Source organism: Sebastes umbrosus, chromosome 1 (genome assembly GCF_015220745.1).
Source record: "Sebastes umbrosus isolate fSebUmb1 chromosome 1, fSebUmb1.pri, whole genome shotgun sequence".
Classification (NCBI taxonomy): domain Eukaryota; kingdom Metazoa; phylum Chordata; class Actinopteri; order Perciformes; family Sebastidae; genus Sebastes; species Sebastes umbrosus.
Window position 1 is genome coordinate 11648879 of NC_051269.1, and position 19894 is coordinate 11668772.

General features: G+C 42.8%; 1 protein-coding gene across 4 annotated transcripts in view; it reads right to left on the minus strand.

The window, feature by feature from the left end:
- Positions 1-4908: 4908 nt before the first annotated feature.
- The window catches only part of LOC119492565 (E3 ubiquitin-protein ligase TRIM62-like), a 42315-nt gene continuing 27329 nt past the window's right edge, over positions 4909-19894 (minus strand). The window contains exons 2-5 of one of the 4 annotated variants that reach the window (XM_037777118.1): positions 17511-17607; positions 12147-12403; positions 10192-10307; positions 4909-5812 (exon numbers count right to left, since the gene is read on the minus strand). In XM_037777118.1, coding sequence (XP_037633046.1) covers positions 5262-5812; positions 10192-10307; positions 12147-12403; positions 17511-17600 — 1014 coding nt within the window. In that variant the 5' untranslated portion in view covers positions 17601-17607 and the 3' untranslated portion in view covers positions 4909-5261. Of the gene's footprint in view, positions 5813-10191; positions 10308-12041; positions 12404-17510; positions 17608-19894 lie in introns of all 4 variants that reach the window. The other 3 variants (XM_037777109.1, XM_037777092.1, XM_037777100.1) reach the window with 3 other exon arrangements.

A 19894-nucleotide genomic window follows, 5' to 3' on the forward strand; every position in this document is an offset into this window, starting at 1 on the left:
ATCACAGGAGTGAGAGGAGGAAATCAAAGCTGGGGATATGAAGCCTCTTGTCCCCGAGGGTCTGCTGTGAATAAACGGCACTCGGCTTCAAACCGCACAGTTTGTTGTGGAACAGCTGTAATCATGATGCAACGAGGCTCAACTTCACAGTGTGAAATAATAAAGCAAGCCGGGTACAAAGTTGCACCCAAAAAAAACTTTCTGGGTTTCTGACGCAGTGTATGACTCAGATCTTAACTTTCTATCAGGATTTCAAACTGTATGATAATTTATTCCCACCAGTTTAACAACCAGTCATTCAAACGCGTCACAGATGGCAAATGAAGAGGACCTATTGAAAGCGGCGGCTCACCCGCGGCGAGGGAACACTGAACCCATGCAGACATCTTGTTATTCATCATGTCACATGCCCGGGCCTCAGCCTATGCCAAAATAGGGAGCAGTAATAAAAAGAGTGCACCGCCTCCCACCTCCCAGCTGGATGGCTTAGCAAGGGCTGAGAGTTTGGCACATCTCAACTAAAAATGTCTGGCATGAAACTCGTACTGAACTGGAGCAGGTATTGACAAGCAGAGCCTTCCTACATTTCAAAGAGGAGACGTCTGCCTCCAAGATATGTTTCATTTTATAGTTTAAATTACAACTATGTTGATTTTCTTGCTCTCAAAGTAATGATTGATCGTGTTCGCTCTCTGACTAAAGAGTACAACATTACACCAGCGTCAGCATTAACGCAAATTGACTTGTATGTCCTTTAGCCCGTGACCTTTTACAATGAAGCATCATGACCGCTTGTCAAAGGCTACATTTCTTATTGAACTTGAAGTAAAGAGTGATTTTTTCCCTGAATTGGATAATTGTATTGAAAGTTTGTAGACATTTCCCCAGAGGGTGTAGCTCAGCGGGTAGAGTCATTCGTCCTTTAAATGTAAGGTTGGGGATTTGATCTCCGGCTCCTACTGTCTGCATGTCGAAGTGTCCTTGAGCAAGACACTGAACCCCAAGTTGCTTCACAGCAGCCCATTGCTCCGAAACGCTTAGGATGAGTTAAATTCAAAGGTCAAATTTCATGTATGCAAGCTATATGACGAATGAATGTGCTTACTTTGGTGATCCCCTGACTTTTCATCTAGTCCCACCAGTAGGTCAAAGTTTTGATTTGTCCAATACGCTGGTTTATGAACAAATACCTGCCGTCACCCATTGGTCTGTGGACTGCCGTTTTGAAGCCTCGAGTTCGGCTTTTGGCCGTCGTCCTCTTGGGTTTACTGAAAACACACTGTGAAAGGGTTAAAGTTCTACGATGAAAGCACAGACAACTGCGTGGTAACAACCTGTCAATCACAAGGTAGCCACGCCCTAAAGCATACCCTGCTTTATGGTCTATTTGACTCTAAATGGGACCATAATTTACTAAACGAACATCATGCTGGATTGAAGAGGACTTGAAACTATATAGACGTTAGCATTTATAGCTCAAAGCATCACTGTGCCTATGTGCAGCCTCACAGAGCCGCTAGCACAGCTGTAGATTATTAGTTTTATAGGCCTGAAGAGGTAAAATGACCCAGTATCTCACAAGAAAATAGCAAAGATGTGAGATGTCTGGAAAAAAATAAACAAACTTCATGCAGCAGATGAATGATTTGTTTCATCTCTCTTAAATTGTTAATCACCCAGTGAACCCTCGGATCTAGCTTGTGACTTCTCGGAGGTTACGAACCCCCAGGTTGGAAACTAGGGACAAATGGATCTGATACGCCGGATCAGATCTTATTTAGTGGTTCGGGCATTGGCCATGACATGACCTCATCCATATTAAATGCAGTACAATTCAGTGTTTGCGCTATCAGTTACATTCATCATGGCTACTGCTGACTCAAGTTTTTAGTGCCACAGAAGTTTCCGGCTCATGTTACCTGCATACGTTCCACACAGAGGGGTGAACAGGTTTTAAATTTAGGGCAAAAAAATCCTTATCGATGCTCTACAGGCTCGGTGTTGATGCAAATCCAATCCAGGACAAATATAAAGAGACTGGCTGATTTTCGCAGTAATTTATTGTACATTAAAACATTTCCCACAAACCTCAGCTGCAGCTAAAGTGAAACACTAGGGTGTGTTCACACAATGATGGGTGCACAGCGGCCATCATCAAAAGACACAATCATCATTATATAATCATTAAAAGTGTCATAGTTATCATCATAAATCATTTTAACAACTAGCGTCACCACCACCACCACCACCACCACCACCACCAACACCACCAGTAACCCGACACCACCTCACAATAATCTCCTTCTTAATATTCAAACAGAAAGTCTTAAATGAAGCAGACTCCACTGAAGTCTGCCACACAGCAAACTGGGGTCAAATGTAAGCTTTTTGTTTTGAAGCACCAGCTGGTTGGGATTTACTTCTCAAGGACAATAAATAAGAGTCTCAATCAGAGAGATGCAAAAAGACTAAATACGGTACTGATTGTCTGGTAATTACATAAATCCTGTTTACAGAATCATCTGTATAAATCCCAGAAAAAAAGACATGTTCACGGTTTTATTCAACTTAGTAGATCTGCTTCTTGAAGCAGGCTCCTGCAGATGTGTGCAAGATAAAACAAATACCAAGAATACTTTGCAGATGCTCATCATTTGACCCTAGTTTGCATCATACTGCACATACCGGAATCACATCCTACAAAAACAAGGGCACTGCCCCAATTTTTTTTTTTTTTTTTTAAATGGACAACAGAGACAACACACACACACAAATGCAAAGATGTACAGTGGCAAAGGAAGAGTGAGGTGATTTCATTTTTGTTTGTTGTTGTTTTTTTTTTTTTGCTGTTTACCAAAGTTCTACCCGATTCCAAAATATTTCGTAATGATCACTTTTGGCCACTGCATGGGTTCGCTCGGAGGGCCAGATGGGCTTTATCAAGCACAACCAAAGCTGGATTTAAAATTATAGCTGAACCAGGCCACACAAACACACCCGTGTGTGCACATGCCCGCCCACCCACCCTCCTACAGACATGTCTCTCCGTATGCTGGACTTGGCTGAGTGACTGGAGCCTCTTAGAGCAGATTCTGCAGGAGTTGTGTTTCAATTAATGATAAACAAGAGCACTTGAGGCACGTGGGGCGAAGAAATAAACATGGGCGAGCCTCGGGGGAATTATCAGTGATTATGTCATTATGTAACACAGCAGCAGCCTGGGGAATGCCAATCACACAGGAATAGCATATTTAGCGCAATCCATCCATCCATCACTATTTTCCTTGATAATTGCCATTTCCCAAAACATACAGCTTGACTTCATTTACATAAATTATATGATTTAAAATAAGAGAAACAAAGTCAATCAAATCGAGTAATAATTCATCTTTAAAGGGTAACTTTGGAATTTTTCAACCTGGATTTTCTATTTTCCAATGTTTTTGTGTCTAAGTGACTAATGGGGGCAAGGCTTTTTGAAATTGGTCCAGTATTGAGGGAGAACGCTGCAGCCGCCAGCCGCTAAACAAGCTGTAATATAATAATTTAGGGCAACCTGGCACCGTCAGTTTACGTACACTAAAAGTGCTTGTTTTTGCCACGGACAGGCTCAGATTGTTATCATAAGTGTCTGACAACATTATGGAAAGGATCCTACAGAGAAATTAAACGTTTTTCTTACCTTTCTGTTTGTCATCGTGTCATGTGACTTGTTGCCGGAAGAGGTAATGATGGAAACATGAGTGAGAGTTGGAGTGCCGCTGGAACACCAGTGTTGTCAGAGTTTGTTGTGTTGGATTACAGAAAGCGTAGCATAGTGTTATCTTTCAATGTCATGGCCGAATATTTAGCTGATTTTCACCATGAGGAAAAGGTAAGAAAAATGTTTAATTTCTCTGCAGGGTCCTTTCCATAACGTTGTCAGACATTTATAATAACAATCAGAGCCTGTCAGTGTCCAAAACAAGCACTTTTAGTCGACTAAACAGACGGTGCCAGGTTGCCCCAAATGATTACATTACAGTTCGTTTAGCGGTCGGCGGCTGCAGCGCTCACCCTCAATACTGGACCAATTTCAAAAGTGTTGTCCTTATTAGTCACTTAGACACAAAAACATGGGAAAAAGGGTACAGGTTGAAAAATACCAAAGTTATCCTTTAACCTTTCAGATTTTCACCTCTGAGAAGTTATGCTTTTACAACTATAGGTCTCCGCCTCTTGAGGCTATCTACTCAGAGGGCATAATATAATATTCTTTTCATTTTAAGACAAATAGAACAAACATCATGACTGAAAGCAGAAATGTACTTGAATTCAACGCTGAAGTGGACAGAAATACCCCACAGGTATGCTCGTGGTTAGCATACTTGAGGTTTTGGAGCGGAAACTTAAACATGAGCCAGCATGAAGAGAGACTTATTTCTCTTAACCCTTGATACTCTATATACAAACATGCACGTCCTTACTCCATCAGTAGCAGCATAATACTGGACAACCTGCACCTCCAAACAGCGGATAGGACGGGCAGCCTGTGAACTACTTTTTGACTCATTTAGTTTGTTCTAGGTGACGTGGAGCTTCCCTTGCCATGATTAAGAATGAACAGACACATGTGGACGTGACCTGCAGGAGGAACGAAGATCCTGGTCTCACACAGGAGTAAAAAGTACTGACAGACCTGACGAGATCAGGGTGGATCGCTGGCCAAACAAAAGCCAAAAAAAGGAGCCGAGTGCCGTCAATCACATTCCACACACAAAGCTAAGCCAACTGTACAGCACAGAGAAGACAAGTGACCAGTCTTCAGTGTCCTCTTGCCTGGACGGAGAGGGGACGTCAAGTCTGACAAGCCTTGAGCTTGATAAGGAGAGGGGAGCCCCCTGGGAGTGTGCAAGGTGGGTCAGGGACTTTAAGAGGGGGAATCACTTTATTTATTTATTTATTTTTTTACATCACTGCCACAGACCCCAGAGGAGCCTAGCGGTCCCTCTGCCTCCATTTAGTGTCATCTTTTCAATTAAAGATGCGGAATGAGGCTCAAAGTGCAGGCCATTATCGCATGGTCGTTTCAAGTCACACATAAAATAACAGCGCCAGTTTTAAGAGCAACATCAAGCACAATTCTGAACTGAACTGAAAGAAATAAAAACACCCTATTAAACATTTTTTTAAACGGATTTCTTGAACATCTTTTCGAAACCTACACAAGTCCTGTGAACTATCTGTCAGGACAAATCGGGGACCACAGATGCGTGCAGCTCTTAAAGGCGTACAGTGTTGATTCGCAGCGGCTGCACATTCTTGCCGTTGGCGTGGCTCTGGCCCGGGCTGAAGTAGGGGAAGACCTTGGCGGGGAATTTCTCCCGGTAGGTGTAGAGCCAGGACATGTCGTCCGCATTGTAGAAGATGAGCAGGCCTTTGTGGTAGTCCAGGTACACACCCACCTTCTCCAGCTTGCTCTTTACGTTGAGGCGGGTCCACGGCTCGGTGCAGGCGCTGTACTGGTTGCCGTCGTGCATTACGATGCAGTAGAAGCCGCGGCTGGGCTGGATTTGGATGCTGCCTTTGCGGCTGACTGTCTCATGGGCCACGCCGATCATCCACTGGGTCTTCTCCGACACCATCACCTCCCAGTAATGGACACCCGACACAAAGCCCTCTGCACCCAGGACAGACACCTCCACGTCAAAGCGGCGCGGGGAGTCCTGCAGGGGCTGCGGATGGAGATTCCCGTAGGCCACTATGGTGCAGTCGTCCGAGAGGATCAGTCTTTGGTGGGCCGTGATAGGGTCGAGGGTCAACGCCACCGGCACTGAGGAAGACGAGGAAAGGGAACAGACAGTTTTAGCACAAAGAGTCAGCATTTATTTTCATTTTTAGATTCAAATCCGTGGAGAGAAAACAGCCAGCCTAGATAAACAGGCCAGTCATGGATATAAGTAAGTAGGATAAAACAACACAGCAAAACAAATACATCAATATGTTATGACTGAGCTTGGCCAAACAGAAAAGCGAGGACAGCAGTGTCACTCTCGGAGCCTCATTTTTCTTTCTCGTTGCAGATGCTGTGTGAACAGTTTTATGCTGAGGCAGAAAGTAAATACATCCCGGCTGCTCAGGAGCTTTACGGGAGAGGTGCGTTCAAGGTTATGAACTGATCTCTGAAATGATCCCAGTGAAAAGATTTCATCACAGGCAGCAGATTAAAAACAAAGGACGCTGTCTGGTTGGAAAATATATAGTGAAAATGTTTTTTACCAGGAGGTCACTGAAAATGGTTTCCATTATATATTTTCCTAGGTAGGTTTCACAGAGCAGATACACTTCCATTTGATCAAATGCATCAATCTACACGGATTCAATGGGAAATAAAAGCAATGAGTCAATGAAAAAACACAGCCGCTTTCTTCCTTTATACTCCTAATGGAGCCTACTTATAAACTATTTTTGTCCAGTAAATATTGCTGTAATGTGGAGCCTCAGTAACACAGTGGAGGTCAATTAAATTTAATTTGTGGTGCTTGAAGCATTGAGAAAAGCATTTTTCTTAGCATCTTGCTTTCATCTGATAGTTTTGACATTAGAGACAGAGATGAAAGATGTGGAGAGAGCATGGTTGCCAGCCAGAATTGAACCGGTGGGGACATTACTACATAGTATGCACCTTACACCTCTTTCTAAATGGACTCAATGCGAATATCAGATTGTTTCAGTTTTTCCCAATGAAGATGTCCTAACCTACTCTGTGCATCACCGAACAGGCTAAGCGGCGTGTCACTTGCTGCTCGCCCTGCCTGTATTTTTGCAAACTTCCGCGCACCTACTCCACCTCTGAATTTTTTTCATTGGTGAAAATTGATACTAACAGTAACCAACAGTTAAAAGTCCAATGTGTAACATCTGGGGCATCTAGCGGTGAGGCTGCAGATTGTAACCTCTCCTGTGTACCATGTGTGTAGAAGAACTACGGTGGCCGACGTGAGTGTGTGTACGTGGGAAGTGAGTGGTGAAGCAAGAGAGAGTGAGCGCCGTCGAATGTGTGTGAGCGAATAAGTAAGGGAGTTAGTTTAGCTCTGAGAATATCAAATGAATGTTCAGTGGAAGTTGCAGTTTGTGCAGAAATTAATGCTGCAGCTCCTCAAGACCAACTAGTTTCTTGTTTCCCGACGGCTGAGTGGAGTGACAGCGAGGGTTAACTCTGGAGCGAGTAACGTTATCGACAACGGCTCAAGCAGGAAAAGTTAACACAGTGGTTTGTTCGTTCTGGGCTACTGAAGAAACATGGCGGCCGGCTCCGTGAAGAGGACCCGCTCCTTATGTAGATATAAACAGCTCATTCTAAGGTAATGAAAACACGATTCTTATTTTCAGGTGATTATACACTAAAGAAAACATACTTATTAATATTATATTCCATTTCTGCCAATAGATACATTTAAAAAAAATCATCAGTGTTGTATCTTTCCAGAAACAACGTCCAGGTGACTCTGGACGGATCGCCTCACTGTGGACAGTTTATCACGGAAATATTCACTCCGTGTATTATCCAGAGTAAAGACATTGTTATTGAAAATAGATGTTGCTAAAATCCATAAAACATCCATTCACCTCCATTGTTTTGTAGTGGAGGCAGAAATTTCAAAAGACAGAAGCCAGATATCTCTAAACCTGGACAAATAAAACCAGATTGATCTCAATGCATAAAGACTAACACATTAAGACTAACAACCTGGTGGAGATACTAAAGTATATACATACATCAGTACTGCCAGAGTTGGAGGTGGTGATCAAAGGCATGCCCTGAGGTAAAAGATGACTTATGGCTTGTTATTATATGGCGCGCCCAACTGCTGCTGCTCGACTCTTATTTCAGGAAAACGAGCAACGAGTGTGACTGTGAGTACACCGCGATACATTTTTTATAATCTGTTTTACCTTCATGCATAAACTAGAGTCTTCAAAGTCAAGTGCTCTCCAGAGTCTGATAGGGTAGCTCAATTTGAGCAATATCAGACCGCAGGAAGAGTGCAAACAATACAGTGAAGCAGTAATTACAGCGATGGGAGGAGCTGCTCCAGCTCGCTCCACAGGCTCCAGGCCCGCAGGAGGCTGTTTCTCTGTGCAGTTATGTGGTTTTAGGGAGGGAGAATCTGCACCCATGTCTGCTGCTTATTAGGGAACCATATCAGGCTGTGAACAATAACGGCTTGTTCTCTTTGCTCTCTGGAAAGAGTGGGAGAGGCATTTTTTTCTTTTTTCAGCTCTTCTATATTTATATCAGCTCGGATAAATGGAGGTGAAATGTCTGGCGGCCGGCCAGCGGACAGGACAATGCCTTCTTCAGTCAATGACATCTCCAGTGTTTGTTACAATCAGGTCATTAAAATTTCATAACCTGAGTGCCTCTTTGTGTCATACAGAGAAACCTGCAAGCGTACACACATCAGCGGAGAAACCATTTTTCCTGCTGAACATGAGAGGGGTGGGAAAAAAAAAAGCTTCTAGTTATTCCCGCTAACCCATCGGTGACAGCGAGGGATGAGGGATGATGGGAGGAATGTCTTTATTTCGTCTCTGGCAACCGGTGGTGATGGATCGTAACCAATTGTTCCATTTGGCAGCCAGTCGAGGGAGATCAAAAATACCCTGCCTGGCCCCTCCTCTCGGCCCAGTAGCGGGCTGAAATGGGAGAATTGATTGAGGGAGTAAAAAATTCCTCGGCACATTATTTGAAATAATCTCCTGTGAGTGAGTGATGGCTGTAGGGCAGCGGGAGCAGAGCTCCTCTCGGCACTGTCAAACACAGAAGGGCATCGCCGCCCTCCAGGTCCGACCACTATTTCTCAAAAAAAAGCACAAAGCATTCCAGCAATTCAGGGTAAGATCAGTTCCTGCACTCCGTGTAATCAAGCTGTTTTTAAAGGAACAGTTATACATTTTGGAAAATATGGTAATTTGCCGAGAGTTAAGGCCCAGACACACCAATCCGACATCAAAGAACTAGCGGGGATGAAGGCCGACTGTTGCGTTGCCTCACGTCGCCTTTGTCTTGGCCGACAAGTTGCACTCGAACACACTGCAAAGACTACAGCCGACGGCCAGTTAGCACGTACATTCTGCGCCTGTGTGAGAGGAAATAACTCTCCATACCAGCAGGTAGCGGTAGTCTGTATTCGTCATTCAAAAAGGGAGACGGAGGACTACGGATATACGAGCCGTTGTTATGATACGGACATGAAACGAAGCGGCGTTTTGCCGACCATTTTCACACCACTCTCACTCACCACTTAGCTTCATTCCAGATGGCCATGTTGTTGTGAAAATATCCGTGTGTTGGAATGATCAGGTGAGATGAAGATGAAAAATGAGAAGAGCCTTCTGTGTTTGCCTTCTTGACTTTACTCGTTGGCTTGCTTTCCTCACGTCTGTTTCTCTTCTTGTGCACTGATTCGTTTAAGCTGAACAGCCAATCAGAGGGATATCTATCACCGACTGGCTCCTCCGCCGATTCAACATGCTGAATCGGCTAAAAAAAACTCCCAACACGGGCAGACCAGAGCCGATGGTGTGCGACACACCACAAACTAGGTCGACAGACGCTCACTGACGGCACCAAACTGGCCGATGGCCGACCTTCAGCTTGGTGTGTCAGGGCCTTTAGATGAAACAACTGATAGCACTCTCCCATCTGTCTGTTATATTACATATGCTGTAAGTCTACAGTAAGCTAGACGATGGTTATCTTAGCCTAGCATAAAGACTGAAAACAGGTTGCATGGCTTTGTCCAAAGCAACAAAATCCTCCTACCAGCACCTCTAAAGCTCGCTAAAGAAACAACAATTGGTAGTTTCACATGGCCAAGAAATACACCAACTCATAACTGTGAGCAAAAGCACACAAAAAACAGATTAAACAGAAGAGATATAACGTGTTAATTAGTGATGGATTCTGTTACCTTTGAACAGAGCCGGCTGTTTCCAGTCTTCATGATAAGCTAAGCTAAGCTGCTGGCTGTAGCTCTATATTTAACAGAGTGGTATCGATCTTCTCATCTAACTCCCGGCAAAAAAAAGCAGATAAGCATATTTGTGGAATCATTCCTTTAACACCTGCAGTGCTTTACACTAAATGACACGCTGTATATTTACTAACCAGCATGTTTGCATAACATTCAGCTTATGTTCACATACCTGGCGAGATGTCCTGGAAGAGCGACTTCCATATTGTGTACTGTAAGGGCCCCATGTACTTGGATGTCGGGAAGTCTTCATACGTCAGATTGGTCTCATGTATCTTCCCTTTAATCCTGAGACAGAAAAAAAACAGATCAATAACAGTCTAAATCCAATTTGCTGCTTTTCTTCCCAAATAACACTGCCTCTTGTTCAACCCACAACGCCGATGCTTCATGTCATTATTCTGGTTTGTGTCTTTGAAATGTGCCATTATTGAAATTAAAGAGATGACAAACTGCTTCATGAATCACCAGCAACAGTGATGAATGTATCAGTGAGAGAGGGGGGGGGGGGGGGGGGGGGGTGGGGGTTCAGCTCTAACGCCATTACAATATGATTCAATATGAACCTCCAAATGAATCACTCAGCGCACTCCTACATGTAGTCCAGAGTTCAGCCGAGATATTGAGTGGGTTACTTATCACAGTGTAAACCTGCAAATAACAGTGCACTGTGTTGAAAAGGGACCTTGTATAATTGTGCAGAACATCATGTTATTTGTGGTGTATTGTCAGACAATACGGAATAAAATAAATGAATAGTGCAATGTGTATATGTATATACCAGAAGCAGACAGGAGTTACCGAACGGGAGAAAAGCAATGTACTGCTGTGGACGGGGCCAGAAACAACCCACCTAAAAGAAGTTTAAGTGTACGTTATATTAGAATACTTTCGCCGGTTTACCTTGCCGTGAAACAGCTATACAGTCTATTTTTTTTAAGCCGTTATCTGTGCTCTCGCCAAAGCAACCAGACTCCATTGAAAGAAACAGCAATTTTACTTCACAGAGCACGGGAGTTGCTGGTGGACCGCTGCATCGATCGGTTAGTCTGTTTGTGTTATTATGTGATTTGATTAGTTCTTCGGCTTCACCAAAGTCACACAATAGCACAAACAAACTAACTGTTCGAGGCAGCGGTAGAGCAGCAACCCCTGTGTTCTGCAAGGTAAAATTACAGTTTTTTTCTCCAATGGAGTCTGGTGACTTTGGCGAAAGCATAGATAACTGCTTCAGTCCCGTGTTGAAAGGGCCGTCTCACAGCAAGGTTAAAGCGGTGGAAATATTCTAAATATAGCATACACTTAAACTGATATTGATTTTTTTTTAGGTGGGCTTTTCTTTTAGGAGGCTATAATATGTTTTGCTGCCGGACCCGACCACAGCAGTACATTACTTTGCTTCCGTGCCGGTAACTCCCGTCTGTTTCTCCGAACTGGGGGCGTGCTGACCGTCATTTACTGTAGGTAATACACTGACTATGCATAAGTACCTCATACAACCCCACTTCAAAACACACTGACTATCCCTTTAGGGACACAGGGAAATAAAATAAAAAATCCTAAATGTGTGTTTCCTTTGTTTTAGCTGAGTGAAATGTACACTGATCATACCTGCATGTCCATCATATTTACATACATTTACAATCTCTTCTCAGACATGAAATCATCCCCCTCCAGTTTACATGAAATACAAATGTTAATATTGTAACTTTAAAGATATTGTGGTATTTTGCAAAAGATAACATAATATTCTATTCTGTCACTCTTGTAAGCTCTATATTCAACCTCATTAATCTTCTCTAAGATATTAAACTGTTCAATTAAATCGTCCTCAAGTACCCTCCCAGATTAAACACTACAGTTGGTTTATTTCAGGCCCACCATCTGTTCAGGGATTATCTCATGCTGTTTTTTTTTTTTTTTGCATTTAAGCAACTTTACGTTTTGCACCAGCAGAACACACATGTGGCATGTCATGTCAGGCTAAAGTGTTGATGCAAGACTTCAAGAGTTGATAAAAACCTGATCTTTCTCGAAGCAAATGTGTTTACAACCACATTTCTGTTCTTATCGGACTGCGGTGATGATACTGGGACTGCTTTAGCAAACTCAGAGCAGTTGAAGCACCTCTCAGATGTGACGGCCACTCCCTCCAGGAAGTCGTGTCGTCCCGTCTCGTTGAGGCGCTCCTGCAGGATCTGAATGCCCTCCTTGACGTCGCGCAGCTGCTGGCTGTAGCGCTGGATCTTGTGCTCGATGTCGGCCAGCTTTCGGGCCGTGTCCATCTCCAGCTCCTCCAGCATGCTCTTCTGACGCTCGCGCAGGAAGCGGTGGAGGCGCTCGAATGCATCGCCGATGGTTGCGCGCAGACTCTTGGCTGAGGACTGAAAAAAAGAGGCGGTTTACTTAAAAAAGAAAACAGCCAAGGTATTTATAGCTGCCATTACAGGACTGTGAAAGAGACTTCGTACTGTAGTTAGCTGAGTGTTTGAGTCACAACAGCCTGACTGTTCACTAGACAAGGGTCAGTAATTCAAGGGCTTACAAAGTGCTCTAAATTGTGTTAATATTACATTAACATTCATTAATTTAGTTTGTATATGTATAAATTATAAGTGGCTCTCTGAGAACAGTGTGTGTACAACCTTCCACTGAGAGCATAAAGCAGCTTTTACACCGTTTTACTGTAAGGAGAAACAAACATGAGTATGCTGTAACAGAAATAAAGACGATCAGGATGGGGGTCGCAAAGGACATCCTGCCTGTGAAGACGGCTGATTACAAGGCCCGTGGCCAGGCAGAGAAGCTGACGCTATTACAGACAGAGCCGAGCAGTTTGCAGGCGACAGCAGACAGGGAGCTGAAGAGTTGAAGAAACTGATTTGTTGCTGAAGAGGGGGAAAATGGGAAGCTGGACATCAAAGAGAATAAATCATCTGGGTGTCGGAGAGACAGAACAAGAGCCTTTCAATTAGCCGCTTCTGAGGGAAGCAGAGTCTGGACTTCATTCAGAGGTTTGTTGAAAGTTTCCCTGTCTGTCCGTAACAGTCATCGTTTTACTGGAAAAGTTTGTACAAGTTTGTTAAAATAAAATTTAATATTCTTATTTAATACTTATTTATACTCTTCTTGCATTTATATTAGGGCTGTCAAAGTTAACGCGATAATAATGCGGTCTCCCTTCTACATAAATGCCCACTTTATGATAATCACATGCAGTTTAGGGCAAGTCATAGTCAAGTCAACACACTGATTTTTAAACTTTCTCATTTTACAGCTAAACCGTACACTACAAGATGATTCTGAAACATCTGAGGAGAGAAATAGGCATTAACGTAACATAATATTGATTCATATTTGATCAGCGCTGCCTAGTTTGACCGTTTGGTCAGAGTTCGCGAGTGATTGACAGCCGGCTCTCATAGACAGCAGATGGACAACAGACCTCAGATCAGCTCTTACTGCTTGTTTTCCTCTGGTATGTGAAATCTTGTAGATGCCGTTAGGAGCACTGGAGGACACAGAGGAACACATTTTTTAAATGTTTTAAATTTTAATTGTTTTATAAAAATAACTTTGTCTAATCCTATTTGCTCCAATCTCGCCTACTTCAGCTTTAATGGATCCCACAGCAATTTTATATTTACCTATTTACACTGTGGTTCTATATTGTATGCCTTTGATGCAAATATTTCCTCATTTCTTATTATCTGTTCATATTTCTTTTATGAAAGTTTAGTTGCATTGTGTACATACTCCTTTATTATATATTATATCTTAGATTTCTTTATGCTTTTATATAAGAGCAGCTCCCCCCGGGATCAATAAAATATTTCTGACACCAAAAAAAAAATCTGCCCATCAAAGAGCAGATCAGAACAAGAGAGAAAGAATGAATCACAGTAAAATTGATTTAAACAAGATTTTCAGATGAAACTAGTTTTATTTTCTCTGTTGGGAATTTCAACCACTCCTCTGATCTTTTTCAGGATTTAGGAGCTGTGATCTGCGATTTAATTACACTTGCCTAAAAATTCAATCAATCCCCTTCAAACAGCAGGCGTGTTCCTCTCAGAGACCGGGGGCAGGTATTATCACTCTGCCTGTGGGAAACTTCTCAGATGACTATTTCACTTCAAGCACGAGAGCTATGACATTAAGGTGGGCTGTATCCCAGCCCTCCTACCTAGTTAAGAATTGAAAGCCGATGGTGTAGGAGGGAGAGAAGGAGGAGGAGAAGGAGGAGGAGGAGGAGGGCTGCAGCAGCCCAGCTATCAGTCTCTCAGCGACGTGTCTGCTGCTTTGGCCCAGCAGGCTGTGATGGCACTGAGAGGGCGTCTGCAGCCCCTGGAGACAGCAGGCTGGCTACCTTTCAGGGAAGCATGTGATTATCAAGCGAATCCCCGGCGGTGGGCATGACAATAGGACACAATGTCTACCCTTCAGACAGAGACCCTCCCGAGCACACACGATGCCAAGGACCCAAATTGGAGTGCGAGGCGGCCGCATCCACTTAAAATGACAGCCGGGCTGCTGCAGCGATTCCTTCTCAATCTGATACACCACTCAGTCTAACAATAAAGTATGCAAATAAGGCCACTGATTTTACACATAAAAGTCTGTTTGCAGGTCTTGATGAGTACTGCTGCATATGTGAAAACGTTTTATTCAGCCTTTTGTGGCTCCAGAGGGAGCTGAGCGAAATCTGATATATTGCCTCGAGTTGATGTCACCTTGGTCACCAGCGTCGGTCGGGGCTGAAGACGAGATTGAAAAAGAAAAAAATGTGGAGGTGTGAAATTAGAAAGAAGTGAGCCCACCACCAGACCTCTGTAGCTCCTCATCTCTGCCTGAGGCATCAGCAGCCGCTGCTAACATAACGGACCTGGATCTATGATCGAACTGTCGGCGGTGGAGTTGCATTGTGGGTAATGTAGGTGCAAAGTTTCAACAAAGTGGAAGAATGTGTGGAATAAATTTGCCAATATCTCTGGCTCTGCTATACTGATTATTTATTTATTTTTAACAGCCCATGGTGGAGTACTCCTTTAACAACAATCAGGTACGGACGTCACGAGAACAGATTCTTCAGCACCAAGTCGATGACAAAAACCTGAAAACCTGACGGTACTTGTTTTCATTCGTCAGGGCTCGAGACTAACATCATCACATCATCCAAGGGACGATAGAAAATGCGTTTGGGACGCAGTAAACTCACTATTGAAGCGTCTAGAGGACGCACGCTATTTTTCCCTGATAACGCTACATTGTGAACAATAAATGCGTGTTGAAATCGTCAGAACGAGAGCTAACGTTAGCCGTTAGCTCCGTGCAGGACTGAGCTGCTCACCGGCTGCTAATATCTAACGTTAAATAGCTCTCATTTTGCCGATTTCAACACGGGAGGTACCAATGATTTATATTATGATGCGTTCAGGCTCTATTCAGTAAAACTGAGTAAATTCTAACATTATCATGATGTGTTCAAATGCAATCTTGAAAAAAATGTACTTTTTAGTGAGAAACTTGAATGAATCCAGTTGATTGAAGGAGATGTTTTAACAGAATATAAAATAGATAATAGAGGAAATTATGACCTGTTTAACTTCCTAACAAATACCAGCATGCAAACGGTAACAAAGGAGTGGATGTTGAAGTACATGGATTATTGTTTCACTTTTGTTTTTTGCTGTTTTTCCTGGTATCGTGACATCCCTACATTCAGGTAAAAACAAAGAAGAAAAATGGCTTCAAGCAACCTAAAATTTGGCAAGAAGAAGAAATGCAGGGAAATGTTTCATTGTCAGCTACCTAAACACACCAGAGATCAATGTGGCCACAGCGTGGCTCTCTTCCAGGCAAAGCACTCTGTGCAAATGGATGTAAATCTAATGAGATCAGCTCATTTCCAATGAGAAGTGGGGGCGGCTGAAAGGCCTACATCTAGCAGTCAGAGTGAGTCGATGGACGGGCTGAAATGGACGGGGCCTGGCTCCCTCTGGCAGAAAGAAAGACGAGCGGTGCCGTGACGCCGGGCAGCACTTGGGTACAAAAAACAGGAGAAAGAGGAATGTGCTCCCTTAATGACAAACAACGCTGACGGCTGTGACATCGTCTCTGCCAGAGACCCCTGGTCAATAGCTTCAATGTCACTACAGGAGAGAGAGGAGACGTGCATGTGTGGAGGGGTGAGAGACCGACGTATTGAGTGGGTGCTCATGGTTCGCTGATTAAAACAAGGTGTCGAGATCAAACAGCCGCTCAATAAACCTATTTTAGGTGTCGAGGTTTAACTGTCCATCCAACTCAGTTTGAAAGAAAAGGTGGATAATCAGTGACTGAACGACTGCACACGTTAAACAGACCTGTCCTTCTTTCTCCTCCTCATTCAGACAGTCTCATTTGGCTGCTTAAGATGCAAACAACGATGTCTTGTTTGAGTAAATATCCACACCATCTGTTACGACCGATGCCATTTTGTTAGTGTATAATTAATTGTTCAATTCTAGCAATTATTTTCTTGTTTCTCTAATAATTGTTGAAAATAATGAATAATGGCCATCACACATTTTTCAAGCCCACGATGGCGTCCTAAAATCGTTTGGGTTTGGACTGTTGGTTGGACCAAAACAAAGAATAGAGCTGAAAACAATTAGTCGATTAAGTGATTAGTCTGACTAGTTAGTAATTTTCAAATTGGTTAATCGTTTAAGATGTTTTTTTTTAAAGCAAAAAAAGCTCAAAATCCACAGGTTCTAACTTCTTGTATGTGAATATTTGCATATTTTTTAAATGTTCTATGATATTAAATAGGTTTATCTTTAGATTTTAAACTATTCATCAGACAAAATAAGGAATGAAGATGTCACTTTGGGTGTTATTTATTTTTTATTTCCTGATTTTTATAGACTAAATTATTAATTGAGAAAATAATCAGCAGATTAATCGACAGTAAAAATGAATTGTTAAGTTACAACCCTACCAAAGATTTTCCGTTTACTGTGAAATAAGACAAACAAGCAGCACATGTTCACAAGTAAGAAGCTGGATCTTGGAAATATTTAGTAATTTTGCTTGAAAAATGACAATTAATCAATCATCAAAATCGTTGCTGAACTGATAAATTCTGTCGATCTATTAATCAATTAATCCACGGATTGTTTCAGCTCTACACCTGACAATTAGACGTTAACTGATCACTCTTAAGTTGTATATCCAGCAATAATGGCAAACAATCCCTGGTTCCAGCTCCTCAAACGTAAAGATTAGCTGCTTTTCTGTTTTATATCATTGTATACTGATTATTTTTCACTGTTGGTGCGATGAAGCATGACTCCACCTGAGGCTCTAGGAAACTGTGATGCCATTTTTATAAACTATATAGATAATGAAAATGATTAGTAGACGCAGGCGTATGAGGCTGAACGATTGCTGTTGGTATAGGTCTATATATGAGAACTGTTTGTTTTAAAAAAGAGAAATGTTTGGTACCTTGGTCTCAGTGAGTTGTCTTTGCAGGAGCTGCAGGGCCTCGGTGTGTCCCTTCTCACTGTCCTGCAGGGTGGCCAGCTGCTCCTTCATCTCCCCTCTGCAGCACAACAAACAGCAGGTCACTAACTAGTGATTGGTACTCAGTGGAACAGAAATGACACTATTTCCCCTTCGTCTTTGCTCAAACAGCGTCTCGAAAACACTGTCAGTCGCATGAAATTAATGATAATATTTTTGGCAGACAGATATTTTTGCATCTCTATTCTATTTATTTAAATTGTATTATTTGTGTAACCGCTCTCGTTGCTTCTTTTTTCTTTGGTACGAGGCAGAAAAGATTTAAGGCTGAGCTACAAAACAAGCAAGGCAGATGGAGAGCGAGATATGAAAGAGATAAAAATGAAATCTCTGGAGGTGTTGGGCTGTGTCAGAGAAAACTGGGTCTCATCTCTAGTCAGGCACACGCTGGCACAAACCTGCACCACTCAGCCACCTTCAAGTCTCCCCAAGGCAGGAAAGAGGCTCTGCAGGAGCTGGCTGGGACGCCTGCTGTCACGAATGCTGCAGAGTTTTTGTGCAGGTCCCATGTGCCAAACAACACCGGCGCACTCAGATTTAGCTTTTAGGACAAAAGTGGTTCAACAGATTGAACTCCCGAACGTAGAGACTTGTTTATACAAATGTACAAGACTGAAGGTACGGCTCTGCACTTTGTTAATCAGGACTTGGCTCATATTTTCATACCGAGTAAATAATGAGGACTGAAATGGTAGAGTTTCCCTCAAACACTTTGTTGACATATGGTCACTTTTGAAAATGTAACATTATAGAGAGAGAGAGAGCAATCATCCCCAGGTATGTAGAGGAAGTACTAGCTTCTGTTACTACAATGAACAATAGTACACAAAAGACATTTATAATCAAAAGGACACAAAGAAACATTGCATCATGGACCTGACCTTGAAAATCAGACCTGATCCGTGAAGCCGAGCCTGAACCACTGCAGTATTTAATGAGCTGGCAGACGATAGAAACCTTTTTGTCTTTTTGGTAGTAAAATAGCATTCTGGTAACCTAGAGGGTCTGGATTTCTGTTCATTAATAAAAGGTGGTGGGTGGACAAATTACATTTTATAATAAAAAAAAATACAAAAATAACTTATCAGTGCAAGAACGCCATTATATTCAAATTACACCTTTGTCAGTTTACAAAAATGTTAACAAAAATGTTCTCGAGGTACAAACAATTATATTAGGGCTGTCAAAGTTAACGCGATAACACATTAATCCTAAATTTGTTTTAACGCCACTAATTTCTTTAACGCATTAAAGGGACTGTTTGTAACTTTGTAAGCGTATAAATGTAGCGGGTCGGCACACATGCGCGCTCGCATATGCGCGTTCGCGTGTGGCCGCTGTACCCTCCTCCTCTGCATGCTCGCCTTCACTCAGACAGCGCGCGCGTTCTCGCTCAGCTCGCTCAGCTCGCTCCACCTCTAGACGTGAACGCACGCTCACTCCACACTGCAGAAGAGTTAGTTTAGCTCTGAGAATATCTAGTGAATGCACAGTGGACGTTTGTGTAGAAATAAATGCTGCAGCTCCTCCAGACCAACAGAGGTTTCCCGTGTCTTGTGAAGTGATGGAGCTCTGCAGAGAGTTACGTAGTCTTCTCGTTACCGACCGGGTGCCGGTGTCTCCTCTGCTCTCTCCGGCTGCGGGCGGATGAGAGCAGGGAGACACGCTGCAGAGCCCCGCTGCTTCAGCCTGCACTGAGGCAGGAAAAGCCAACACTAGGATCAGATCTAAATCATGTTCATGGAGAGACCTTCGTCTGGTCAGCTAACATTACTGCCAAGCAGCTGAAATATAGAGTGATATTGTGGTTTTAGCTGATGTGTGTCGCCTCACTGTTTTGAGCGACGCTCGTTAAGGTATATTTAGAGCGAGCATTGCGCGAGCCCGACGCTAACTTTCGTTCATTTCACGGCCACAGGTGTCGCTGTTAACAAGCATTTCTGAAAGTTACAAATAGTCCCTTTAACGCAACTTGGGATTTTTAGGTTGTAGCGAACTCAGTTTTAAAGCTAAATGCAGATCCTGTGAGCGATTATGGAGAGTACTTGCCATTGTTTTTAGGGATGCACAGATATCGGATATCGGGCCGATACTGACTCAAATAGCTGGATCGGATATCTGTGACAATGGGTCGATCTTTTAAATTCAATTCGATGTTTATATAGTATATACATTATATACTGGAATTTTAATTTCTGCTTAAGTTTTGACCAACTTGTTGCTGCATTAAAAAGGTTTACACCTTAATTGTAATTCCTGTTAATTTCGAAAATGCTTTTGCATTTAGCTGTTGGTGTACGATTTAT